Below are 27,665 nucleotides of genomic sequence, written 5' to 3' on the forward strand. Positions count from 1 at the left end.
ACGACAAGAGACCACAGGCCAAAGCTCAACACAGCTGCTTTAACTCCTGCGACTTTGAGAGACTGAGTAACTTAATAATCTTAAATACAAGTGTCACATTTACTATTATAGTATAACAGTAAAATATGTTCATTTTCTTGCAAAATACAATGCTATATATCTGCAAAATATCAAAATAAAATGCAAAATGTTTTTTTTAAATAATAACAACTGGGCTGGATTATGACTTTCACATGACTTCTTCATGAAAACATGCCTCTGAATTCTGGTAAGTAAACCCAATTAAATATATAAAGAGCAACAACAACAACAACAAAAAACTTCAATTTGGCATTTTTCTAATTTAATAAAATAATTAGTTTCAGGTAAATTAAAATTAGATTAAAATCTGAAATTTCTTCATTTAAAATGAAATCCCTCTGTATATCAGACATTAAATACATCTATGTGTCAGCTCACATATGAGCAGAGGCGTATAAGAGGAAAGATCTTTTAATAAGAGTACACTGCTGACCTCTAGTGCTTGACATGTTTATTGCATCAACTTAACTCAAGGATTTCACATTTATGATCATTAAACCTTTTTGAACAATACATTTCTCTCACATATTTTCTAGTCTCATCACAGAGATCTTTTCTGATCTACAAGATGAAGACAGTGGAGGTGATATTATGATTCATCTAACCTACAGATGAAAAGACAGGTTAAGTTTCTATTACAGTGACCTAGAAAATGCCTGAGAAAGATATCACCAGATATGCCCTCTATATCACCACTGTACCTGTGAAAACAAGAGCCTGAACCCCAGGTTGGTACATTAGATTGTTGCTGCATTTATGAAACACCTGATCATATCACATGGAAATGTACATAAAAATAAAATACATTAAACATTAAAATACATCCTCCTGTCCCAGTTTTATACAATGACAAGAACAGCCAAACCATCGCTGTTGCATACGGTAAAAAGCTGTAATAAATCTTAAGGGACTGGTTTAGATGTAATTTTACAGTAAAATATTGTTTAAGCAGTTATATACTGTTAACAGTTTTTGGATGTGAACTTTTTTCTCGTCATACATGTACATTATGGTTTTATGTTTCAGCTTAAGTTGTTAATGTTTATTGCATTATTTGAGTGTTGTGTGTTTTGTATTAGTGTGCACCTACTATATTATCTTAATATTGACCTCAGCTTGTGGAAAAGCTAGTTGTGATGAGTGATTACTGCCTCAGATTTATGGAGGTTGTCAGTGTATTATAAAAGTACAAAACAGATTTAGTACTTCAGTAGGTTGGTATATAAATAATAAATCAGGTCAAGAAAAAGGTTCATTTTTAATTTTTGTAATAAAAATACAAAAGCTGTCACTGAGATGGTACCTTTTTAAAAAGTAGACTTATGCACCTAAAGGGTCCATATTGGTACCTTAAAGGTACATAATACTACCTAAACCAGGGGTCTCCAAACTGCATTGACAACTTTTGTACCTTTTCTTTCTGAGAGTGTCATTTTCCCCCCATTAAAATTCAGATGTTTTCTCCACAGTGTGGGTTGCTTTCCCTGAAAACTGTTGTAGGGCATTTCAGACAAAGAACAGCAAACAGAGTCAAGTCCAAAGAGTTTATGATTTAGCTTTGGAAGAGATCGGAAGATATTAGCATCAGAAAAATCTTAAAATCTTGCTAAAATAAGAACATGCAGATTCAGACAGACCAGAAACTCCTTCAAACAAGAGTGAGTGATTGTGACTGTTGTTCCTCCATCATGTCTGTCCTCCTGCTCGGGTCAAACACAGAGGCTGCTGGATCCAGGGAAGGCACGAGGTCAAAGGTTGTTCCTCCAGACACCTTCACACACCACCAAACCTCCCTCCTTAAAGCAATTCTCCTCGCTTTCTCTCTGCTCACCATCCACTCCCACAGTAAGTGCAGGTTCCACAGCACAAAGTGACAGGATGGAAAACAAAGCAGACAAACTCCCAGAATGCAAAGTGTTGCCACTAGGGGGCGCCCACTGAAATCAAGAATGCTGTAGATGTAAGGTTGACCAAACATGTTTGTGCCACCCATTAGCCAATAAACAACAGCAAATATGACATAAAGAGCTCCGGCCAGCACAGCATAGAAGAAGTGGATGAGATGAACAGGTGTGGAGGACAACAACAGATCCACAGCGATCTGGATGCTGTTGATAACATGGATGTTGATGTTGAAGGCTGTGAAGGAGTGCTGATCAAAGGGGTGGATTATGGTCCAGTATAGAAAGGAGACAGTTAATGAAAAACAGCCCATTACAGAATGCAGGAGCCACTGCAGACAGAGAGCAGCGGTGAGAGGGACGGGAAGAGACAGGAGGCTCTCACATTCACTACTGACACCTAGTGGAGGAAAGGACTGCATGAAACACATGTATAGGCCCCTTTAAAAAAAACAGCAATATTCAGCAAGGATGCATTCAATTTGTGACAGTAAAAACATTTATAATGTTACAAAAGATTTCCATTTCAAATCAATGCTGTTCTTTCCTCTTGAATCCTTCACAGTTTCCACAAAAATGTGAAGCAGCACAACCGTTTTCATATTTGATAGTAATAAGAAATGTTTCTTGAGCATCAAATCATGAAGGATCTTGTGACACTGAAGACTGGAGTAATGATGCTGAAAATTCAGCTTTCATCGCAGGAATAAATTGAAAACAGTTATTTTAAATTGGAATAATATTTCACAATATTCCTGCATTTTTGATCAAATGAAAGCAGCCTTGGTGAGAAAACAAAAAATAATCTAACCAACCACAAAATTTCAACGGCATATATATATGTATAAAGTGCAGCAAAGGATTTTACTGCAGCATTGGTTGATTAAAAGTCACTAAAATATTTTGAGAACAGCTCCTGCAATATTTCAGAGCAGATGACCCTTGATGTATTATACTGCGATCTAATCGGGGCTTAACAGTAAGTACTTTTTCTGTTGAGTTCAAATTCAGTTGAAATATTTTCACAAAAATAAAATGAATAAATAAATTAAGATGAAAAATTAATATGATCTAAATATACTGTAAATATAAAATATTGTAATATTGTAAATATATTTTTAGCAATGCATTTCCATTTGAAATACAACTACTACAACTCCTTTAATTCTTAAAAATTTTTTTGCAGAAAAACACAATACTGAAATCTTTTATAGACTCAGTTTGTAGTTCTTTCAAGACTCTTATAATCCAGTAGCATAAGTGTGACTTGTTTATGGGTAGTTTATGAAGTCACTGTGTGGGATCTGTGTGGCAATCAGTGGGATCTGTGATCAGCAACACACTGCACAACAATTTTACCTCTTTTCATTCTGTGAGAGGAGCATCTGATTTCCAAGAAAGCCCAGGCCAGATTACAGAGAGAAACCAGATAGTAGATAACCATAAGACAGTATGAGATATGGCTGAGAAATATGAGGAATTTAGGTGTGTCGAAGAGAAGAGCCGTGTAGATAAACCAGCTGAAGGTGTAGACCAGCATAAAACATTTGTACAGAAGCCACAACAATGGAGGAATCTCCCACTGCAAACAAAACCAGACAGGTTATTACAATTTCATGTTTCAGTATGATGGATTCTGGAAATTGGCATTTACATTTTGACCTATATAATACACATATGCATTCAATGTCTTCAGCATTATTTACATGCAGATTATATCCAGTGAAACTAATGGCACTGCTGACAGACATGACATACATGTAACAAGGTTTCTAACTAGTCCAGACCGGTCATCATTTATGATCATTAGTTGATCTATGCTGGTCGACCACCGTGGACCAAAAACAAACCACGACGCAAAAACTTTAGCTTGATTCTTTCAGCAGGGTTTCCATCATGCATATGCTAACTGGATCAGTGCATGAAGTTTAGTGACTCAAACTCACCCGTGGCTGAAGAAGCAGCTCTGGTTTAGAGGTGAGAAGGTGGAGTTTGTGAGCTTTGAACTCCTCCTTCCAGCTCTGTGTCCAACTAGCACCCATGTCTGTCACCAATAAACACTCCTCCTGTCAAAAACATAATGCAAAATTGGTTAACCGCTTGTGATGCCATGTGTCTGCTTTCTTGGAAGTCTGTTCACATTTGTGTAGACTGCAAAAACATACTGTTTGCACATTGCACATATATGAAAAGACTTTCACTTCCAATATGAACCAGTATTTCTGGTTTGAAATAATGCTGTAATTATCATTATCAGTTATTTAATGTTACAATGATCGCATGCAACTCAGATACTAAATAATATAAAGAATAATAATAAGAATATAAAAAGAATGTCTCTCACTAACCTTTGCAAGAATGCATCCACTGAGCTGCTATAAAGACGCTGCATAAATCTACAGCTCCAAACGACGGTGTTCTCCTACACCTTGATATTCTGATTTTATCAGTTGTGATCGTGATCTCATGTTCACGAGTCCATAGCAGCAGAACAGACACTGCACTGCTTGTCTTGGAAGCATCTAATGAAATAACTGGAGCTGCAAATCGTAATCGTGTTCATGTGAATCTCTCATACATACCAACAAGATTACCACTGAGTCTCTGAGATGTGGCTAAACGTCAAAATGCCCTTAACTAAAAGAACTGTGGACGTAGTAGTCACTTTTCACTGAGTATTATTTATTTATTTTATTGCTTTCTCCATATTATCACATGGTTGTACACTATGTCACTTATTTTACAACTACTGACAAGTTATGATGTCTAAACATTTATTTTATATCCTAGAGAGAGTTTTGGTCTGAAGTGAACAGCTGCAGATGTACAGCAGGGTCAGCCTGAAATCTAACAGCATATGTTTCACACAAAATTGCTTTAATGTTACCAGGGCCGGTTTTAGACATTTGGAGGCCCTAGGCAAAATTCATGTGTGAGGCCACCCCACCTTCAATAAAAAGCACTTGAAATAAATATGATTCCTAACCTTTTTATTTATACAACTGCAATTTTGAAATGTGTATTTTTACTTATACAAAACCATTGAAATGTTTGGACACATTACTATTTTCAATGTTTTTGAAAGAAGTCTCTTATGCTCATCAAATGAAAAAAAAAAAATACTGTGAAATATTATTACAATTTAAAATAATGGCACTTTTTTTTTTTTTTGATGATTAAAAAAAAAAAAAAAAAAAAGAAAAACTTTTATATTTTATTTACTTATATACTTATATTTTATTGAAAGAGAGCTCAATTTGGTAGCTATTCATCTGCTGTCTGAGAGACGGCTTTCAGAAATGATTAATCACAGCACGCGAGTACCGCATTGAAATAAACTTTCTTGAGGAAGCAGCACTGGCCCGCTTGTTAAAATAGTCACACACCCTTTAGGACCCTATATTTAATTTCCTTCGGTAAATATTTAAATATAATAAACTTTTCCTAATTACTAAATATTTATTCCTGCAGGGATTTCAGTCTGACTAAAAGCGATATCAGATATGCACGTTATAGAGCCTATAAAATGTTATCCAATAATAACTTCAAATAATATCAATGCAATTATAATTCACCACATTCATTACTGATCACTCAGTTATGTAACTGGGGGAGTACGTTGCAGCAGGTGCGCAATAAAATTTCACACATGACATCACTGCTGGTGGGAGGGGCCCCATCTCGTTCTTTGCAGGGGCCTCACTGATGTGCGTTTGCCACTGGTCAAACGGTAAAACAACTGTGCTACAAATTATTGTTTATTAGAATGTTATTAAATTTAAAATAATGTGAACATCCAGAAGCACAATGAACTGTTTTTGCACAGCTAAATAGGCTAATAAATGGAGATTGCAGACCCCTCGCACAAGTTCATACCAGCTCTTACGTTTAAAATAACATGAGAAGATTAAAAAAAAAAGTTTCTTTGCATGTTTGTTTGAATCAAGTATTCCAAAAAATAGGGTCCTGGAAATGCCATCCTAGAACTGCAACAAGGTTTGCATTAAAGACACAGTTCACCCAAAAATGAAGATTTGCTGTTAATTCCCTCACCCTCAGGCTAAACGCCGTCGTACTAAGGCCATGCAAGATGTGGGTGAATTTTTTCTTAAGTAGGGGATTTCTTGTGTCACAGTATAGACAGCATCACTGATCATTTTTTCCCGTAAGCGGGCGCAGCCATTTGTAATTTTTATGGGACTGGCTTCCAGCGTCATCCGCGTAAAGCTATTTTTAGCTACAAAACAGCTGGTTTTGCAAATTGGTTTATCTTATCTAATTTTAATTTATTATATTTATTATGAACACACTGGTTAGTAGTGCAAACTGTGTTACCATCTACTGCACGTTGTTACTTTTCTCGTTATCTCCATTTAGCAGCTAATGAACCGGATGTCTCGCCCATAAGCTTACTTCCGCGTTGAAGCCTATTTACAGAATGAAGGTTGTGTCATTAAAGTCTCTGCCAGAGCCACCAGAGAAGTGTTAAATGCCCATATTACTACAAACACTAAAGACATGACAGAATTACGCACAATAGCATATCTTAATGGCAAAAAAATTGCAACGTAGTGATCAAATGCCAGAACAACCAGGGTGGCACTTTGCTGAGTAACAAAGAGATTAAAAAAAAAAAAAACAAGTTAGCCAAGCAAGCATTGTAGAACATGTACTGAGGCAGTTATGAGTCCATGCATTAAGGCGGATAGTATTTTGTCATGGCACACCCTATTATAACTTTGTAAAACACATTGTTTGCATTTAAAGTTTGTTGGTGTCACTGACTTGTCAAGTTTCTCCACCTTGTCTATCAACCGTGACATTACAATCAAGTTCATTGTTCTCTTGAAAGAAAAGATAAAAAAGGTCAGTTCCTTCGAACAAGGTGTTGCTCTAGCTTTACATGGATGAAAAACTATGCCACAGGCGGCGAATGGACAAAACTTGCAAAACAAGCTCAAACACGCAAGAGATTTACGAGCTAGAACCTTGATAGGCAAAGATATGAGATTAATATTGTCATTTTGGTCAATATTGAAAGCTAAATATTCTCAACTTTTTGGTAACATGTTTTTTTTTTTCTTTCACTGCTCATTCCTTCAGCAGTGAAAGAAAGGTGTTGTAAAATGAAAGGAAATAATTCTCTCTCTTTTTTTCCAGCTTTCAGCATAATCGCATTTGTGATTTGACTTGCAAATTGATGTCTCAAAAACAATCCAATCACAGTATGAAATTACACCCAAAAGATAAAAGCATTCAAATTCATTTCAGGTCATCTCATTTATTTTCTTATGTACAAAAATGAGATCATATATAATAAACTTTACACAGTTCAAGATCTACTTTGGAAAAAGCAAATAATAATCAAAATCAAACACATTCTTCACATTTTTCGAGGACTTTGTACATATGTACACATTCTTCTAGTCACATATCTCATGTTCACTGACACAGTTTCTGAAGTCAAAATAAATACACGCCTCAGCGCAGACGATTAAAGTCACAGTCCACAATCTTTAGTCAAACTGACATGACAGATCCTCATTTACTCAATTTCTGTAAAGCGTGCAAACATGGCTTTCCGGACGGCATCTTTGTATGTATCTGAAGCAGAGAGGCTGTAGTTGCTTCCTTTAGTTCCCAGACCAGCTCCCTTCATTCTCAACTGAGCCTGCAGACAAGATGACAAAGATTCAGTTCTTAGTTATGTCAAATATTTGCACAAGATAATATTCAGGTTTGACTGGGGTTCAAAATCAACCTTCTGCCACACCTATATAGGATTAGTGAGCTGCAAAAAACAACAAAAATCTAACAAAATATTTGGCGTCTACTCCAGGTTTCGCACTGCATATGAAACGGCACAGGTCACTTCAACACTCACAGCATCATTTATTGTGAAATAACACATCAAGAATATTAAAACGCATCTTGATTTTATTGTAGCATATTCAACCTGGAAAGCAAGGTAGTTATATTTAAACTAAAACCATACAAAAATATTTTCCTTAGTTATCGAAATCAAAATATATTTAAAAAAAAAAAAACAATAAATTATGAATTAAAAAAGAATTTACAAAATCTTTGAAATTAAAACCAAAACAGAAAATATAAAACTAATTCAAAATATGAATGAAAATTATAATAGTAACTCAAAAATACTAGAATAGCATTGTTGGTTAATTCAAGGACACTTTTTTTTTACAACAAAAACTCTGAATGCAAAGTAAAGATGTCATATCTGATACTTGCCAAATTGTGCATGTTTGTACCTACACGGACCTACACGGACTAATACATCTATGCTAATTGCACAAGACACATTTGTGTTGAATTGTTTATCGAATACCAAGTATATCATGGTAACATGACAAAATGAGTCGTACCTCAATTGGTGCTGTGATGCCCTGCTGGTTTCGACCCAGACCTTTGCCTTCCTTCCAGCCCATGGCCTGCAGCATCTTATTGCCGATATTATCACTGTTCAGGCCGTCCTTGGTGGGCTGTTCGTAATTTCTGCCAAATCAAATGGCACAAAATGCATCGTTATATAGCTATCGCAACTGTATTGTAATAGTAAATATCTCTACTGAATCAACCTTAAATGCGTGTTAAAATAAACACTTGAACTTACACCACAGGTGTTGGCTGGGTGAATTTCCTTTTCTTGGGCACAGGGGGTTCAGGGATACCGTATTTCTCTCTTCTCTCAGCAGCCCTGTCTCTGTACTTCATCTGTCAGTACAAAGAGAATGAATGAGTGTCAGTAACATCCAGGAAATACTCTTTAAAAGGAAGATGTATGTATTTATGAGTTTTCAAACCTCTGTCTCTTTCCTCTCCAACTCCTCCAGTTCTGCTTCACTCAGTTTGGATCTCCTGAGAACCTCCAAGTTTTGCTGGAAAGCACAGGTGTATACATTTATTTAAACAGGTAAATAACTAAATAACACTCCACAGGTCAAACGTTTGGAATGATTCATTTTTAAAGGTTTTTGAAAGAAGTCTCTTATGCTTCAAAAATATGAAACATTAATTACAAGAAATGTTTCCTGAGCAGCAAATCAGTATATTCGAATGATTTCTGAAGGATCATGTGACACTGAAGACTGGAGTAATGATGCTGAAAATACAGCTTTTATCACAGGAAAAAAACTGCATATTAAAGCATATTCAATTCTTAAATCATTTTCTGTATTTCTGATCACCTAAATGCAGCCTTGGTGAACAGAAAAGACTTCTTTTCAAAGGATTTAAAAAATCTTAACTATTCCAACCTTTTTTTTTTTTTGTAAAAAAAAAAAAAAAAAATCATATAAGTAAAGTTTAAGTGGATTTTTACATTTTTAAAAGTGATGGCAATGATTACTATCCAACTCAAACGGCCTCGGCTCATTACCTTGTGCAGGTCTGAGAGCTGCTGATGGCGGATCAGAGCTTCTTTATTGGGGAACTGCCGTCGGCACAGAAGACATGCTATCTTTTTCCAGTCGGTCAACTTGTCCTCCCTTTCATCACCCTCTGTGACCTCCTCAGGCTCACTGTCGCCGCTGTACGCTGCCACCAGCCCCACCTGCAGTACAGCACAGGGGGTTAAACTAATCAGCTAACACTACTTGGTAACTTGAATTGTTTTGTAATGGTGCACAGTGGATTTAGGACCTTTGATGAGGAGCACTCTTCTTCTGTGACTTTGGATGCCTCTGTTACAAGCCTCTCCAGTGCTCCTGTCTGCACATATGCAAATAAAACAAAAACCATGTATTATAACAAAACCATGATCATTACAGATCAGCAATCATCAAATGTCTCCAGCAATACCTTCTTCTCAAAGAGCGTGAAACCAGCATCTGCTGCCGCCGCCTCCTTCCTCTCCTCCTGACTGATTGGCTGGAAGCTGCTTTTGAAGTTTTCTTTTTGTTTGTTCAGACTCTTGGCCCAGCGCTCCATGTCTTTTGCAATCTGATGCAGAGACATATTTTTAGCACAAGTGGAGGATTGAAATAGCTAGATTTGACATTTTCTGAACATGTGAGTGCTGGCTGTTCCTTAGATTCCAATCGCATGGAGTCACATTTAGGCACGATGTTAAAAATACTGACAATGTGAAATGTAGTTTTCCTGTGATATGAACTGTGATACGAAAAAAATCATGAATTATCACCAGATGACTCTAGCAACAATCTGGAACGAATTAATTCTAGAATGATTATGGGTGATAATGTTTGGGGAGGGAGAAAAAAAACTGAAAAATTACTTTCTTGGTCTAAAGAATTTGGGTGTTCACACATGGGTATAATATTAACAAGAACTAACTCAAACCTTGTTCAGTAACCATAAGATAAACATTAAAAAAAAATCTTTCTACTTAAGTTTCAAATGTTCAATTATCTAGTTTTATTTTGGTGCACTGAGAAGTTAGAGCACCTTATCATAATTGCGTAAGTGAACAAGCATGCTGAAAACAAAATTATTTAAATAAATTGCCGATGTCAATTTGATGACTAAGCAATAACAATTTTATATCGAGAGGACCTAAGTGCATATTTGAATTTTTTTTTTTTCACCTACTGTATTGCCCAGTAGGGTTGGGCGATCTTCCCAAAATATCATATGATCTTGTCACACAAAATCATGATCTGAATAGCGTTCTTCCCAATTTTGAGATGTACTATCAAATATACGTTGTTTCTTATTAAAGTTATAAAATGATTCATTCAAGAGCAGTGAGTGATTGTCTCTGTCTTTTGTTGTTTGATTAAGATTACTGACACAGACAGCATTAAGTTTATTAGGCTGCTGTCTCTTTAAGACTGAATGCACGGATCTAATATACTGACACGCATCTGATTTCTTTCTCAATTGTTTATGTTCACTTAAAACAACTGACTTCATTTATGTCTATGTAAATACTCACCAAGACTGACATTTGGACATATTATTGTGTATATTTGACCATTTATGTACGTGCCTGAAACTCCACATGTAGTTTGCTTGCTCCGTCTCGGAGCGTGTGCACAGAACGCACCTGGAGAACAGTCTCTTTCGCAGTAAAAGCGCTTTTAATAACCCTTTTTAAAATAAACCATGTCCAACTGTAGACTGCATTTCACGACTATCACATTGCATGTTTGGACTGATTTGCACAGGCAAAAGCACACTGCTTGAAATGATTGGAACAATCTTACAGCACAAATCAAAACTGAAACTAAAATTTGATTCATTGCAGTAGCCTACTACTGCTAGCTCCCGTTGAGTTTTTTTTTTTTTTAAATACATTACCACGCATGAAAGACATGATAGAGACGCGTGATATAATCCGACCAGCCACAGTCATTTAATAGGCAGCCAATGCTGTAGTTTTAACAGACGCCTTTAAGATTGATCACGATATAAAATCGACAGATCGCCCACCCCTATTGACCAGCAAGCAAAAAGTGAAGTCTGTATTGTTAGAACACATTAGTGCTTTAAAAGAATCCAAGCACGCTGAATTATTATTACCTGCTGAGCCGTTTTGCTTTTAGGTTTCTCTTTCTTCTCTTTGCTCTCCTTCTGTGTGGAAGTGGAGGCAGCGGCGCTTTGAGCTGCGTTGTTGGCATCCACCGCGGGCACATAGGCCTGCTTCTCCCCGTCCCAGTACAGATACTGCTGAGTCTGGGAGTTGTAGTAATACTACAGACAGAAACAACAATACTTAAAACCCTCTACAAGCAATCCGCTGAAATATAGTATTGTCTTGTTGAAAACCGAATGGAATACGTACATGTGTGTTTGCGTCATAGTACAGGCCAGTGCTGGGGTCGTAATAATACCCGGAAGACTCATCGTACTGATAGGATGAAGTGTCTGGGACAGCTAGTGGAAGTGAGAAAATGGCAAAAGAATCAGAAACCTCTATCATAATGTCTTCTGATTGGATGATGTGGATTTGGTGATCCGTTCTTACCGGCTTGGTTTTCCTGAGAGGTAGCTGTTGCTGTGCTGGCTGCTGCGGCCGATGTCACGACTGCAGAGATTGCTGGGCCAGAAACAGCGGCTGTGATGGGCTGGGCTTTGCTTTCAATCTGCAATGTCTGACAGTAAGATGGGTTATAATGAGATTAGAACAATCACTGCACTAGGGCAGTGTTTCTCAAACCTTTTGTCAAGGACAATATTTGAAGACCCTCAAAGATGTTTCTAGCACTTCAGCTGTAGTGACAAAGCTGCTTGTTAGTTTACAGAACTAGGAGTGACAATACATTATAATAATTATAAATAAATAAATTGAATAAGTTGCAGAAGTTTCAATAATTGAATGGGATTTTTTATTTTTTTTTGGGGGGGGAAATTTCTTTGAATCAGCCGTTGAAATAATTTAGGAAAAATTTGATTTTGGAACAGAGCTATTTTTCCAGGGAGCAATGTTCATTTAAAACAAAACCAAGATCTATGGTAACATCCTAAACTATAAAATGACAATAGAAACTACAATTTAAACAGTTTGTGTTCAAATAATAAGTTTTGATAAAAACAATGATGCATGTTATATACTGGTCTGAACAAAAACAGCAAATAAAAAAACTTATAAGATCTGCACAAATCAAATAAATCACCTATTTTAAAGTCAGAATGGGAAATTTCACTCAAGTTTGCAGGTAAGCTTTGAGTGGTTCATGAGGACTGGATATTTTTACATTCACAAATATCAGTTTTCAAGGTTCATATAATTAAAAACCACTTATATTCATTAAAAAAAATGAAGATTTTATTATTTCCATGACTTATTCAAGGTCTGGAAACATCCTAAAATATCATTTTGACAATTTAAAAAAAAATTATATATATATTTAAAAATTAAAAACATTTGCATATAGATTTTTAGCAGTTTAAATTTATTCTAGAGCTTATAGTTTTATCTGAAACGCTTCAGTCATTTTACAGCCCTTGGAAATTTGATGAAAAGCACAAGTGCGTCCTGGCCCACTCAATGAGAACCACTGCAATAGAAACTAATGCTATTTACCTAGTTTAAAAAAATAAAAAAAATAAATAAATAAATGAGTCATAGCATAAAGTAGTCACCTGAGCAGCTGGCTGGCCGATGATATGAGGCTGATAGACCTGCGCACTCTGAGAGATCACCACTCCTGTAGCAGCAGGAAGAACCTTCACGCCTGGAGCCGCTGCAAATTAAAACATACCACAGCTATTCAGCTTGCGAACCGCAAGCACAACTAGTCATTTTACTTTCATAAAAGAACATATTGTACTAAATTGTACTACTAAAAGAAGTAGACAATGCCAGGCGAACGTTACCTCCAAGTATGCCGTTAGCCTGGGAAGGGTCCACAGCTCCAGCCTGCTGCTGATAGTATGCCTGGTACTCCTAAACAAATCATCTTAGCTCAGCTCAATATCAAAACAATTCATATAAATGCAATTCTAAACAATTCTGAAATGCATTTCAGAGGGTGCAGTCAGCTGACCTGTGAATAGGGTATATATCCCTCTTGCAGGTAGCTGTATTCTGATGTTGGTTCCACACTCTGCTGAGGCTGTAACGTGAAATATAGTCAATTAAACCTGTCATGCATGCATAATTCCATTTTAACATTAAGCCACAGTTATAATAAAGTTGTTCATACCTGACTGGAGGACCACTGAGCAGCTGCGATGGCTGTACTAGCAACCGAAAAGGCACTAACACGGTTCCCATCTGGCAATAACAGGTCCCTGAGAAACAAAAAGCCATTCTAGTAAACTGAATTATTAATCAAGCTACAGCAAATGGAAAAACTCTTCCGAGCAAATCAACCGCATGAGGATTCGAGCGAGAGGTGCGTACTTTCGAGCACTCTTGGCGTAGTCGACACCAATAGTCTTCCCATCCAGCTTGAGAGGGGGCTGTAAGCCCTGAAGGATGGTTAGGAGCTGTGACGCTTCCTGCAAAACCACAAACATCATCAGAATGTGCTAAAAAAACAAAGATACAAAAGAGCATGCAGGTTTAATCTTATTGGTTGTTAATCACTCTGATACTGGTTTCACTTAAGAGATCTACCTCTCTATTTGCTTAAGATGATCTTTGGAACAAAAGAGATTTGTATAGACGGAGGAAGGGAGAAAAAGGTTACCAAAGGAGAGGCAAGTTGGACGAAGGCAAACCCTCTGTTCTGTCCCGTCTGTTTATCCTTAATGAGGCGGATGTTGCCGGGCGAGAGGTTGGCGTAGGGGGCGAGTGCCGTCAGGATGGCTTCAACAGTGGAGTGAGGGGCGATGTTCCTCAGGATGATGGCTGTCAAAACATGCAAACATGTCAGTGTGAATGCAAAACAAGAACCGCACAACACACTAGAGGACATACCAGTCTCAGCCAACGTTTGAATTTAGATTATCAGCATCAGCCTACATTGGACAATTTTGGAACCCAATGACGTGCAATTGACATTTTAGATAATTATTGGTGCATCCCTAATTCAGAAGTGATATTTGTTGAAAAGGGCTTACTATCGCCATAATAATCTCCACTGGGTTGGGTGTCTGTGGCTCCTGTTGTGCTGCTGGACTCGGAATCTGAAAATAAGCACAAAGAATAAAAGCACATTGAGTTTCTTTAAACACTGAAGCCTGATGCAAACCACATCACTGAAAGAGCCCCATACAAAGGCTTTGGGAAGATCATAACAGATGATCCCTACAATCCCAGAGTGACTCTGTCATCAGTCAAAATGAGAGTTTTGTTTTTAAATTATTAGCATTAAGTAGGCAGACACTGTAAACTGATCATATGAAGGCTGACTGTGCGGTATTATAAATTCTGATGCCTGATTTGACTAGCAAACATAAAACATTTAAGTGGAGCCATAATATCAGTTACCAGCTATAAAAAGAGCAAATGCCAGCTATCACGAGTGATAAAAACGATCACTATTTTAGATTAGTTTGTTGAGTACTGTATATAACACACCATATACATTTTATTGCCGCGTTTCCACCGAAATTACCCGGAACAATTGTACCAGGAACTATTTTCCCCCCAGATCTGTTGCTTTCTGCGTTTCCACCGCGGTCTAAAGTACCGTGAAGTTTAGGCAAATAGTCTGGTGACGTAGGTCTGCAAGCGTTACTCGATACAAAATACGTAAACTTCGGACTTGCATCCTCGGTAGCGTACTTGATAACATCAGTCAGCTCGCCTTGGCTACTGCAAGTATCCTCACTGTATATTTACAATAAAACGAAATAGGATATAAAATACCACTGCCTCCTTTCGTTTTTTAATTTAAAAATAATAATAGCCGCAGAAATGTACTTGGTTCAGGGAAATGTGTAAATATACATAAAGCCTACATTGCAATGAAACAAAATATTATTTCAATTGCCTCTTTTTATTTTAATTTTAACTTATAGAAAAAATAAATAAAGAGCAAAGATTACCTGTTAGATAACCACTAAAGAGACATCAGAGCCAGCGGCAAATGTCAGAAGGACTAGCTGAGTTGAGACTGCTCTAGGTGGATACATGAGCACTGAGCTCCCGCTGATCATCTCCAAAATCGGCAAAACACATTTTGAAAAAGGTGGTCTTTATTAAACTGCAAATTTGATTTTAAAAACAACTACATTCTCACCTGAAATACTTTTAAAACTACATTTCATGACACGATAACAGTAATTTTTTTTAATTATCCCAATAAATGGTGGTTGAAATCACAATGCTGCGTGAACTCAACCAATCAGCATGCTCAGCGCCCAAGTCCCCCCCCCGAAAGTTCCGGACCTTTGAAAAAGTACTACCTCGTGAGCAGGGACTTTCTGAGGGGCATTTTTTTACCCTGAACTTTATTTAGAACCTGGTTCCTGTGGTGGAAACACACAGCGAGTACCAGCCCAAAGTCCCTAGTTCCTGGGTAAAGTTCCAGCGGTGGAAACACAGCTTACTACAAAAATTGCTCCAAGGACATGACCAGCCAGATGGGTGCAGACAGCGGTTTCCAGCTCAGGGAGCTACTTACCCGCTTTAGCTGCGCCACACCTGAAGCACTTCAGCCTCCTCCGGAAATTGTACAGGCCACACTGCAAGCAACCGGTCATAGTGTTTTAGTTGACACTTCTGCTATGGGGCACCAGGTAACAAGCACACTAGAGTGGCTTGAACACTTACCGTGATGGACGCCCACCAAGTGGACCAAAAAACTCAGATGCTACACTTAACTAGCTAACTTTTCCAAAACAAAGCTTGGATAGAGATGTTCTGACATTATTTTTCATATCTTAGATGAGTCATTTATTTTAAACTCTCTCAGCATTTAAGGCTATGTTCACAGGAACAAAAAGCAAAAAATGAACTTCATACAACAATAAGTATAACATATATTAACATTACTATTCAAAAGTTTGGGGTTGATGAAATCAAGCCTTTTGGGCTAAACAAGGCTGCATTTATTTGATCATAAAACTGAAAAATGATACTACAGTAAAAATCATACTAAATGGTTATTACAATTTAAAACAACTATTTTCTATCTGAATATATTGTAAGCTGTAATTCATTACTTTAATGCAAAGCTGAATTTTTTAGCATCATTACTTCAGTGTCACATGATCCTTTAGAAAACACTATTTTCTTATTTTTTTAGTTATCAATGTTGAAAACACTTGTGCTGCTGTGATACATTTTTCTTTAGGATTCTTTAATTAACAAAGTTCATTTATTTTAGTTTATATGAAATAGCAGTCTTTTGTAACATTATAAATGTCTTTTCTGTTACTTTCGATCAATTACATGCAACCTTGATGAATAAAAGGATTCATTTTTAACAAAAACCAAAAAACCTTGACCCCAAACCTTTCAGTTTTCCCTGGTGAAAGTTTAAAAAAATCTAATATTGAAATTTCAGAATAAAACCAGTACAATATTCAACATGAAACTGATATTGTAACTGCAGTTCAACATCTTGGGCGGGAACGGGTGGGAAAGTTTCCATGAAACTTACCGAGTTGCAGAGCCAGTCCTCAAACTTGTGACGGTTGTTGCTGTAGTGCATGGCAACAGTCTTGCCTTGAATGGACAGCAGTTTCTGGAAAAGGAAGAAAGGGTTTGGTTATTTCCTCTCTCTTACGAAGGTTTAATCTCAGCCCAAGAACAACCACATTAGCCACGAGGGTTTAGGGTGAGGATCGCCCGGGAGGGTTTAACGTGTAAGATGGTGCGTGTTTGGGACCCGATTGTCCGGATGGGGCCGGAACAGAGTGTAAAAAAAAATAAAAATAAAAAAAGCCACTCCTTTCTTAAACGGGATGGGGGGGACTTTCAAGACGAGGCATAGGCTTGCCGCATTTACTTTCTCTGTGCAAAACAACTCATTACTATTGAAACCTGCTGATATATTTTAGTAGTGATGTCCATAAAATGGAAAGTTAAAAATAGCACCAACACTTCTACTTCTAGTCTTGAACAACTAAAATAAACCTAACATCGCTTACTGAAAAATCACATATTTCAGAGGATAATGACAGTATTGACAAAAAATGGTGGCTTAAAACCCATTTGAGTCACACCTGTAGTGTATTATGTACTTTCCCTCTTAAAAATCAATGAGTTTTTTCCTGTGCTAACAAACAGAGCTCTGGTAAAGTTAATAAAATGAAGCCAGAGTATCCAACAAATGGCTCTTCTATGTTTTGGTCACACCTTGCCTTCAAAAACAGTGGCTCTGGTCCATTTCTGTCCATATAGTCTGCTGGGGCAGCAACTTTGTTTTTGTTTTTTTTCCTTCCATTTATATTTTTCTACTTAATTTGCATTATTCCCCGGGGTAAAAGCTAGACTTGGTGATTAGGAAGCAACCTGATTGGTCTCCATCCATCGGGTAGCATCTTGCAAGTGATAAAACTCCACGAAGGCGAAACCTCGGCTTATACCTAGAGAGGCATTCAGATATACAGACGGGAGGCGTGTTAGTTTATATGGTTCAGAGGTACAACATTCAAACTCTGTCACAAACTGCTTTGTGACCCCCTTGACCCAGAGAGGCCAAAGAGATGTAAGGGCGCTGCCTGGAAACTTTTACCATAGCAACAGCAGCTTTTAATATTCTAGCTGTTGGTCTAACACTGATAAATAACTAAAGCAGAGCAAACAGTCATAAACATAGCTGAGTCTTAACAAGCAAATAATCTTTATGAGACAGAAACTACCATCAGATTGCATGTTGGATGACCTTTAATATGTTCGTATTAACTTAAACAAGATAAAGAAGCTACATGACTGCATCTACGTTCATGTAACTTCAATTGGCATAAATAAAACTGCCAATTTTGAGCCACACAAATCCCAAACAAAACTTACCTCCAAACATGTTTCTAATGTGCAAACATTTTTTTTTTTTTTTAAACGCAGTAGTCTGAAAGGGTAAAACTGGTCAGATAACATGTTGCTATGGCAAAAGGTGTTTAAGCAGAAGCAGGTTGGCCCAGTGGACACAGGTTTGTTTGGGAGAGGAAGGATCCGCGGTACATCTGTCTCACCTGTTCTCTTTTTCATCAGCCTCACGTCCATTGGCTTTGGCCCCTCCAGCTGCTCAATGGCTGCTCGGATCTGTGGATTACAAGGCAAAGTCAGATAAAGTTTGTTTGCTGAAACTAAACCCGCTTCTGTTTTGACTTTCATAGTGGAATCCAGAATAAAATATCAACCCTAAGATGCATTTTTAAACAAATTATTCTAAAACTAAATATTTTAATCTTGACAAACACTGGTTAGAATTTATTCTCTCTCACAGAAAGCTTTTTTTTAATATACCTATTAACATTATTTAATATTTATTATATTTACTGAAGAAATTTCCATAAGATTTTATTATTTCAGGTCTGGAATATTTATAACAATCATTTATTACTACTATTATTATTTATACTCAAAGCAGAAAATTCCATGAAAAGATTTATTTATTCCATGGTTTAAATATTTACTAAATTAATTTGTCATTTATATTATTATTCTTTTAATTCTGGGCCTGGAAATAAACATGTTAAAATGATCTGCTATTATTATTATTCTTTATCATCAAATTTATTACTCAAAGCAGAAATTTCCATGATAAAGATTTTTTGATTTAATGGAATATTTACTAAATTCTACTCACAGCTATTTATTCACTATTTTTTTTCCTTTTTTTAATAATGGGCCTAGAAACATTTATAAAAATGATTTGTTGTCATTATTATTTCGTGCAAAAATTACATGATAAGATTAATTCCAGACCTGGGGTGTATTCCAGAAAGCAGGGTTAACTTACCGTGAACTAAACCCTGAACTCTCGGTTGATTAACCCCAAACCTTGCTTACTCGAGGTATGTGGTTCCAAAAATGCGTCCGGGAGTAAGTTCATTCAACTCAGAGTATGTTCCTGATTAAGACTCGAGACATTCTCAACAGAGCGACGAATCGACGAGTCACTATGGAAACGGACGCTAAGAAAAAGCGCGCCAAGCTGTTTCTTTCTTCTTCTTTTGTTCATTAGTTGTTTACATGGTTAGTACATATCGCCACCTAACTGATGACCGTGATTTTTTTTCCATGTAATCTTTAATCCTTGAGAATGTGAATTATATTTTTTGTTTTATGCTAATTATATATTAAGTCATATCAGATATGTATTTCGATTTAGAATTTAGACATTATAGAAAATCCATGTGTGAGATAATATAACATGTAATAAATAAAATAAATAAATATTTATTTAAATTTATTTAAGTTAAACATTACCTTGTCATAATGTTTCATAATTTATACAGATAACTCTTATATATGGCAATAAAAGAAATAATCATATTAGAATAATGTTACCTTATTTATTACTTATATTAGTGCTTCCTCATTAACATATCAAAAAAAAAAAAAAAAAATATATATATATATATATATATATATATATATATATATATATATATATATATATATATATATATATATATATATATATATATATATATATATAATAAGCTATATTACATATTGTAATATTATATAATGTTGTGCGCTATCTGTCACGCCCACTGAAGGCTCGCTGAAGTGAACTGACCCTGGAACATAACCTGCTCCGGAGCAGGTTAAGTTCAGAGAGTGAGTTGCTATGACTACTAACATACCCTGAAAGTTACCTCCATTTTTGGAACCGAAAGTTGAGGTTATCCACTTACTCTTAAACATACCCGGGTATGTCACATAACCTGTCTTTCTGGAATACCCCCCGGAACACTTGCTATATTTATTTGTTATTATTAATTTTTATATATATATATATATATATATATATATATATATATATATATATATATATATATAATATATATATATATATATATATATATAATTTTTTTTTTTATTTTTTTTTTTATTTCTTTTTTCAGGCCAGAAGAAAAAAAAAGAAAAAAAAAAAAAAAAAAAAACAACTCGCAATTTTAAATCATAAATAACAAAAGCCCTTACATCTGCCTCTGATGTGTTCATAGGCAGACCCCGGAGCATGATGGTCTTGCTCTCCTTCTCGTCAGCTGGGTCTCCTCTGTAATCATGCTCAGAGTAATCCCCATCCGAGTGGTGTCCGTCATCCGAGCCGTCGCTGCTGCGCCGCTTCCTTCCTCGCTGCTACATATGTGAGATTTAAAGTGAGCATCATGCTTCGGTCAAAAAAAAAAAAATCCAATAAACAAACACATACATGTAGTCCTCACCTCAGGACTGTCCCTGTTCCAGTACCGATCAGCTCGGTCACTGCGTTCACCATCGTAGCGGTCACTGCGGCGATCGTCACTCCAGCGGTGCGAGTCGTACCCACGGTCATCACGATCTCGACGGTCCCTGCGCTCATCGTCACGAGACTGCTCAGAGCCGTACCTGCCGCTGCGCTCTGTACGGCTAACCCTACAATATTTAATATCACATTGTTAAAATTAAAAATATTTACATTGGGTTGCAGAAAATATCAAATAAAGAAATCCTCAAACACTCACCGTTTATCTGCACCCATCTTTGTTTCTCAATGGAATGCCTGTTAAAAATGCGTGTAAGTCAATATATACACCATATATAGCCACAACATTAGTCTCGTGCACATTTCAAAAAATATATGAAATTTTAAACCTTGTGTTGGAACGACAAACGTATAAGCTTTGGGTTCAGTTATAAAAAACACTAACACGTGGTGGATAAATACCATGGTACATATCATTAACATTTGATAAGATCACAATACATTTGTAAAGGAAATACTTTGATACTTATATATATATATATATATATATATGTGTGTGTGTGTGTGTGTGTGTGTGTGTGTGTGTATAACAGGACAGGACTGAATGCGTTGCTATGGCGCGGTATTTACATGGTAAAACAATGGATTTCAAATAATACCATGGTACATGCACATACAAGACGTATGCTATTTTCATGATACATGTCTAAAACACGTATGATAGCAGTACCATGGTATGTTTTGATCGTGTGGTCTCTATTTTCGTTATGTGAGAAGCTAAGTGAGCTAACGTACAGGAAGACACTTCAAAATGGAGACTCTGTCGTCGGGTTGTCGTTGAAAAAGGCGCAAAACACACACCGAGACAACGAAAACTCACCAACTATATTTCAACGAAACGTTGGAATGAAATATTTCTCGTATATCGAGAACTCTAACGACTGCTAGCAGACCCCTTCTCGCCGAAAGATCACACTCTTCGTCGGACGATTCGATGTCATCTGCAGCTAAAATGGTCTACGAGCTTCTCCTTCCCAGAATGCCTTTAGATGAGGCGTGTTGTTGCTGATGCATGATGGGAAATGTAGTTTTTTTTTTTTTTTTTTTTTTTTTTTTTTTAAAGCTGTTTTCCTCAACTACTCTTCCTCTTTCCATCTGTGGTCAGAGGACAACAAACTTAATGAAAACCTAGAAGTATGGTGCTTTTTTATATTTAAATATATTTTATATTTATATTTTCATTTATTATTACTACACAGGTCTACCTGTGTTTTTCTTGTTTTATATATGCTTATTAAAAAAAACAACAATAACAACATTGTAATAACAAACCTGAAGGTGTGGTTTCTCTTGAATTGTTCTGGTATCTCAACCTCAACTCAACCTTTATTTATAAAGCACTTTCAAAACCATAAAAATGGACCAAAGTGCTGTACATAAGCAGCAACCTATATAATAAAGATAAAAAAACATAAAACTTTAAAACATAGGAACAAAACATAAAATAAAAAACAGGTCATTCACAATTGTCCTATATATCGAAATGTTTGATCGGTTAGCCCCATAAAACATTTCGAAACATTATTCAAAAATTAATTATGTACTCCTTATATGAATTACGAATAGCACGTTATTAAACCTACTCATAGAATTTACCAAAAGAAGAAGAAGAGAGAAAAAAAACAAACAAAGAAAAAAAACACCTAAAGGTGTGGTTTCTATTGAATTCTTTAACGAGGTGAATCGAATCATTCAAACGGTTAATTTATGAGCTCCATAAAATATTTCGAAAGGTTATCCAAACCCCGCCCAGAACTCAAAGTTTACGTTTATTTTTGTATTTAGTGAACCGGCTTACCACTTTACTTTCATTTAGGTTATCTCGCGTCAAATGATGTGTAGCTCGTCTCACATCTCTGCAGTTCAGCGAATCGGTTCGTTTGAATCACTGAGCGCAAGCGACTCTGTACTTCGTGCTCTAACGCGGCGCTGGAATCAATGATGGGGCACCCGAGCACAGACGCAGCGCTCTTCAAGACCTTTATAAAGGAAGCACACACTTGAAACTGCCGAGAGAGGAACATTTTGACATTTTGTTACATAACGTTCTCATAAAGAAATCTTAACGCATCGAATTCATCAGTCTGCAGATGAGGAGGAGGAGGATGGTCAAGACACAATGACAGGTGAGTAAAACTCCAGCCAAAGTCTCATTATGAATCACACTGGGCTTTATATTTTGACATTCATTTAAAAAATACAAAATGTAGCCAACAGGGAACTTATCATATATAGTTTTGAAAATAATTTACAGAGTATTTAAAATGGTACGTTCAATAGTATTTATTTTATTTTGGTACTACTTTGACATCCAATAGGCTATGCTTAAGAAAACATGGTGCTAAAAAACTTTATTTAGTACCAGGGTAGCCTATCCTTAGAAGAACCTTAAATACTACTATTTCAGTACCATTGTAGGCTATATATTAAAGTACCATCTGTGTACATAGTACCTCCAAAGTAGATTTGTGTAAAGAATTGCCATGGTAAGTTAAAATAAAATAAAATAAATAAAATAAAAAAATGCTGATATCTTTAGGTGCTTTTAGTGTATGACTAGTTGGAAAACTTGTTCCGTTAGTTATTCCAGTGAAGAGCAGCTGAAGTGTATTTGTCCAATGCAATTATTTTTTTTACAACAGAGTAACGAGACCAGTTTAGTTACTTTCAGAAAATTGGTTTAATAGTCACATTAATAATTAACAATGTCTCTCTAATTGCAGAACAACGGCCCATGTTTTGTTTTTCAGTTGTATATTTACAGCCGTCATTTGAATATTGTTAGTGTGCAGCTGTTTTCATTTCACTCTCTGAATATTCTTTTGCATGTGTTTTGCATATGAACTGTCGATGGGACTGCTGGAAACAACAGACTCCTTGATAAAATAACGATATTTGGGTAGTTGCAAAAATAACATGAACATGAAAGTTATATATAGACACACAAATATAAAGTATTATATTTCCCTTTCCCCCTTTTTAATGATAATAATAATTGTAATAATAATTTTAACCCCCTTTATTCACTTATACAACACATTTATTTTAATATAATAAATTAAAAAAATAAACTCTATTAAATATAAAACCTCATAAAATTATACAAGATCAGATTTGTTTTTGTTTTAAATAGATCTAGATTATACTTATGCTACTCTGCTGTCTGTGTATTAAACCTCTATGGCAATGTAAATGTTTAACCTGAAAATCAAGGGGAGTTTTTAAACCCGTTTGAAATAAAACATCTTTTTCCTGGTTTAGTAAGCTATTGTTGAGCAATGCTTGACCGTAGTATTAATCACTTTCTAATGTCATTTCTTTATCAGCATGTTCAGTCTTTTATGGTGCGGCCACACCAGACTCACATCCATTCGGAGCAAAAACGCACATGCAAAGGGTTTTTATTCATATTTGTTCAAGTTGGGTGGCATTTGCATATAGCCGAAAGATGCTTGACCAGTACAGATTGACCTCTTGCCTCGATAATGTTTGCTGAAGAAGATTTGAACATTAGGAATTTATTCATTATTATTATTATATTTTGTGTTTTATTAATTATTTAAACCAGAAGCCCTAGAGCAGGGTTATTCAAATCTTACCCTCGAGGGCCAGTGCACTGCAGAGTTTAGCTCCAACCCTGATCAAACACACCTGAGCATGCTAATCAGTGTCTTCAGGATCATTAGAATATTACAGTTGGGTGAGTTTGATCTGGGTTGTTTATAAACTCTGCAGTGCACTGGCCCTCGAGGGTAAGATCTGAATAACCCTGCCCTAGACAGAGGATGACATTACATTTATGCATTTAGCAGACACTTTTATCCAAAGCGACTTACAGTGCATTTTAGGCTTACACTTTTTACCTAACATGTGTTCCCTGGGAATCGAACCCACAGCCTTTTGCACTGCTAACGCAATGCGTTACTACTAAACCACAGGAACAAAACAGGAATGTTCATCTTATCTTGTAGCTCGTATTCGTTCCAGAATATGCAGTATTTGCAATTGTTAGCAATTGTTTAATTACTAATTGTTCATCTTTTTGCCTCCAGCTCCTGTGTTTGCATCGGTAACTCCATCTTGGCTCAACGTCACCCAAGAACCTGACATGAATCAGACTTGTGAGGAAAGTGAAGACTTCAAATATTTGGCGTACAAAGTTACGTACTGTGTCGTATTCCCTATTGGATTTATCAGCAACTCTGTGGCTTTGTTTGTGTTCCTGCGTCACACTCCAAAGAAGACGGCCAACACTGTATTTATGACTAACTTGGCTATTTCAGATGTTGGCTTCTCCTTGACGTTGCCCTTCCGTCTGGTCTACTTTTTTAGGGGCGGTCAATGGGATTTTCCAGACTGGTTTTGCCGCTGGTGTGTATTTTCCTTTTACGTCAACCTGTACACAAGTGTATTGTTTCTAACAGGCCTTAGCATATTACGGTACATTGCCGTAGTTCACCCCATTCGCAACCAGTCCCTGGTTACGATGCGGAGAGCCAGTCTATCATGCTTTGCGATCTGGATTTTCGTGGCCTGCTTGTCAACGCCTTTCCTCATGTCAGGTACTTCAATGCGGGATGAAAAGACACGTTGCTTTGAACCACAGAACATCAAGTCATGGAAACGCATATTTATCTTGAACTATGTGGGGGTTTTGTTTGGATTTGTCATTCCGTTTATCATAATTCTCATCTGCTACGGCTGCATAATATATAAACTCATCAAAGGAGGGACAATCGGGAATCGAAAGAGAAACACCCGCCGACGCACTGTGTATTTGATCGCCGTTGTCCTGAGCACATTCCTGTTGTGTTTCCTACCATATCACGTCGTTCGCACGGTCCATCTTCATGCCAAGGTTTTAACGAAGAGCTGCCAGGTCATTGAGTTCCTCCTAAAAGTTCTGGTCATCTCGTTGTGCATGGCAGCGTCCAACAGTTGCTTCAATCCCTTGTTGTACTACTTCGCAGGAGAGACTTTCCGCACGGCCATCCGTAGAGCGTCACATCGAGGGACTTTTAATTCATTGAGCCAGAGTGGTTTTAATCGGTCTTTTCAACGTCGAAGCCAAAGCAGCTTGCAGAAGTCGAGAGGCCAAAACTTCACTTCTGTACGCCAAGACTGTCTGCCCTGCTCTATGAACAGCTCCTGCCAGGTCATAAACAAAAAGAAACCTGAGGGCTGCAAGTCTGAAAAGCAATGCAAGCTGTCTGACACTGAAGTAAAGCAAGTCAATTATGATTTAGAGTAGTAAAAGATAGTTGCACTTGATGAAGAGGAAGAAATCTGAGTGTATAGAATAGGTGTCTTTATTGTTGTCTTGAAAGAGTGAACTTATAGCATCTTGGTTGTTTTTCTACTTCCTTTTTTTAGGTTCTCAACTAAAAGACTGAAATGTGAAAGATGTTGTGCATTAGATAAAGTGTGGGTGAATATCACACAACCTTAAGAAATGGATCATATTTTGATTCCTGCACTTGGCAAGAAAAGAAAACTGGACATATTCTTGCAAGATTCATCCGGGTGCATGCTTAAAAATAATGGGGGTTTACAGCATTGCCAAAAAAGAATGACGGAGGCCCACGCATGACATGCAGTCAAAAAAAAAAAAAAGTAAGTTGTGTGCACGTAAATCGTGTGCACAAAATAATAATTCGTTCCACTTCTCGTACATATTCTCCTAAACTAGTTGCTGCCGTTATGTTATGGACAGAGACACTTAAATTGGGTTTTATTTGGAGTTGGGAATGAGTTATAGAGACATTCTCAAAAGCCTTGCAGTGTTGCATGGAATCATTTTAAGTGAGAGGCATCTACATCAGTTTATGAGAATGCGGACGGGAAGTAGAACAAACTATGATTTCGTGTGCACTATTTACTTAAAACAAGGGAACAAATTGGTAAATAGTCCACAGGATTTTACTTCCCCCCCCCCCCCCCCCCCCCCCCGTATGTCATTTGTGGGTCTCCATAAAAAACAGGATGTGCAAAATGTGCAAATAAAACCAGGTGCTAAGAGCATAATTAAACCAAAGGTTATATTATGAAACAGTCTTATAAGACGTCTCAGTCTCACACAGAAAGCATTTTTCGGTTCAATTGCACTACTGTTTCTCTATGTGAGCATGCGCTAGATGTACACAAAACGTGGTGCTCAAGTAAAGGAAGTTAGAGGGGTCATGAACTGCCTTTTTTTGTACTGTTCACTGATGTCCACTTATAATGTTATCAAGATTTTTACATTAAATTAATCATCATTTAGAAGTAATAGAATTCATTTAGAAATAATTTTCTGTTCTGTTTTGACCCCCTCATCAGGACCCTCTGTTTGAATAGTGTGGCAGATTATAGACTCGGAAGTAAACACCCACTGCTACGATTGACTATAACACTACATGCGTGAAAGAGTGGGTGGGGCTAAACAGGCAGTGCTGTAGAAGCAGGCGTTGATCTTCTGCTAGTGTGGTTTAGCCACACTATTACGTCATAGTGTCACATTCCACAACCTGTCATTTTGGCAGATCGGCTTCAAAATAATCTATTTTTAGACTAAAGCTAGACTAACTAGCTTTGAGCTCTGAAATTTACAAGATGTTTTTATAGTTCATGTTCATGACCTCTTTGAACTTTTTTAAAAAGCGTCCTAGACCTTGCGTTTTTTCGTTTCACTGTACTGCGTCTCACGTTTTCATGCAAAAACGCATTCTGTATATATATATATTAAAAAAAAGCAACTCTCAAAAAACACTGAAGCTGGAGTTTGACTGCATTTAATCAGTGATAACAATAACCGTGTTCATCTGCCACTAAACACAATCCATCCACTAGCACTGCCTTCAACTAGTGACAGTAGCCTTACATACCCATTTTCACTGTTCTT

The 27,665-nt window shown here is 36.7% G+C and overlaps 3 protein-coding genes across 4 annotated transcripts; 1 reads left to right on the top strand and 2 right to left on the bottom strand.

Moving 5' to 3' along the window:
- Window positions 1-1,729: 1,729 nt before the first annotated feature.
- On the bottom strand, window positions 1,730-4,024 carry LOC109062504 (protein rolling stone). The gene is made up of 3 exons (XM_042759210.1): window positions 3,929-4,024; window positions 3,342-3,564; window positions 1,730-2,382 (listed from the first exon to the last, which is right to left on the bottom strand). Exons 1-3 carry the CDS (start codon window positions 4,022-4,024, stop codon window positions 1,730-1,732), a joined length of 972 nt encoding a protein of 323 aa, XP_042615144.1.
- Window positions 4,025-7,243: 3,219 nt separating this feature from the next.
- rbm5 (RNA binding motif protein 5) lies at window positions 7,244-21,771 on the bottom strand. 2 transcript variants are annotated; one of them, XM_042758963.1, is made up of 25 exons: window positions 21,606-21,771; window positions 20,985-21,022; window positions 20,706-20,895; window positions 20,461-20,619; window positions 18,498-18,567; window positions 17,818-17,891; window positions 16,964-17,047; window positions 15,983-16,043; window positions 14,475-14,540; window positions 14,102-14,262; window positions 13,813-13,910; window positions 13,613-13,700; window positions 13,454-13,522; window positions 13,284-13,353; window positions 13,050-13,150; window positions 11,932-12,058; window positions 11,749-11,840; window positions 11,487-11,657; window positions 9,804-9,944; window positions 9,645-9,713; window positions 9,382-9,555; window positions 8,807-8,881; window positions 8,617-8,717; window positions 8,369-8,498; window positions 7,244-7,653 (listed from the first exon to the last, which is right to left on the bottom strand). In XM_042758963.1, exons 2-25 carry the CDS (start codon window positions 20,999-21,001, stop codon window positions 7,528-7,530), a joined length of 2,514 nt encoding a protein of 837 aa, XP_042614897.1. In that variant the 5' UTR covers window positions 21,002-21,022; window positions 21,606-21,771; the 3' UTR covers window positions 7,244-7,527. The 2 variants fall into 2 exon arrangements, with proteins under 2 accessions (XP_042614897.1, XP_042614898.1); XM_042758964.1 differs by lacking the exon at window positions 21,606-21,771 and adding an exon at window positions 21,521-21,542.
- An 851-nt stretch (window positions 21,772-22,622) lies between these two features.
- Window positions 22,623-26,282, top strand: cysltr3 (cysteinyl leukotriene receptor 3). The gene is made up of 2 exons (XM_019079594.2): window positions 22,623-22,911; window positions 24,838-26,282. The coding sequence occupies exons 1-2, from the start codon at window positions 22,905-22,907 to the stop codon at window positions 26,034-26,036; spliced, it is 1,206 nt and encodes a 401-aa protein (XP_018935139.1). The 5' UTR covers window positions 22,623-22,904; the 3' UTR covers window positions 26,037-26,282.
- Window positions 26,283-27,665: the final 1,383 nt, after the last annotated feature.

This window comes from Cyprinus carpio, chromosome A6 (genome assembly GCF_018340385.1).
Source record: "Cyprinus carpio isolate SPL01 chromosome A6, ASM1834038v1, whole genome shotgun sequence".
NCBI classification, from domain to species: domain Eukaryota; kingdom Metazoa; phylum Chordata; class Actinopteri; order Cypriniformes; family Cyprinidae; genus Cyprinus; species Cyprinus carpio.

Bases quoted from the DNA above. Each gene is read 5' to 3' on its own strand.
- LOC109062504 (XM_042759210.1), bottom strand. From the start codon at position 4,024: ATGGGTGCTAGTTGGACACAGAGCTGGAAGGAGGAGTTCAAAGCTCAC. The intron at 3,565-3,928 runs GTGAGTTTGAGT...TTTTGTTTGCAG, and splicing joins AGCTGCTTCTTCAGCCACGG to TGGGAGATTCCTCCATTGTT. The intron at 2,383-3,341 runs GTAAAATTGTTG...TTCCTCCACTAG, and splicing joins CTCTCACAGAATGAAAAGAG to GTGTCAGTAGTGAATGTGAG.
- rbm5 (XM_042758963.1), bottom strand. The intron at 13,523-13,612 runs GTATGAACAACT...TTCACGTTACAG, and splicing joins CTCAGTGGTCCTCCAGTCAG to CCTCAGCAGAGTGTGGAACC. The intron at 12,059-13,049 runs GTGACTACTTTA...TCTTACTGTCAG, and splicing joins TCGGCCAGCCAGCTGCTCAG to ACATTGCAGATTGAAAGCAA.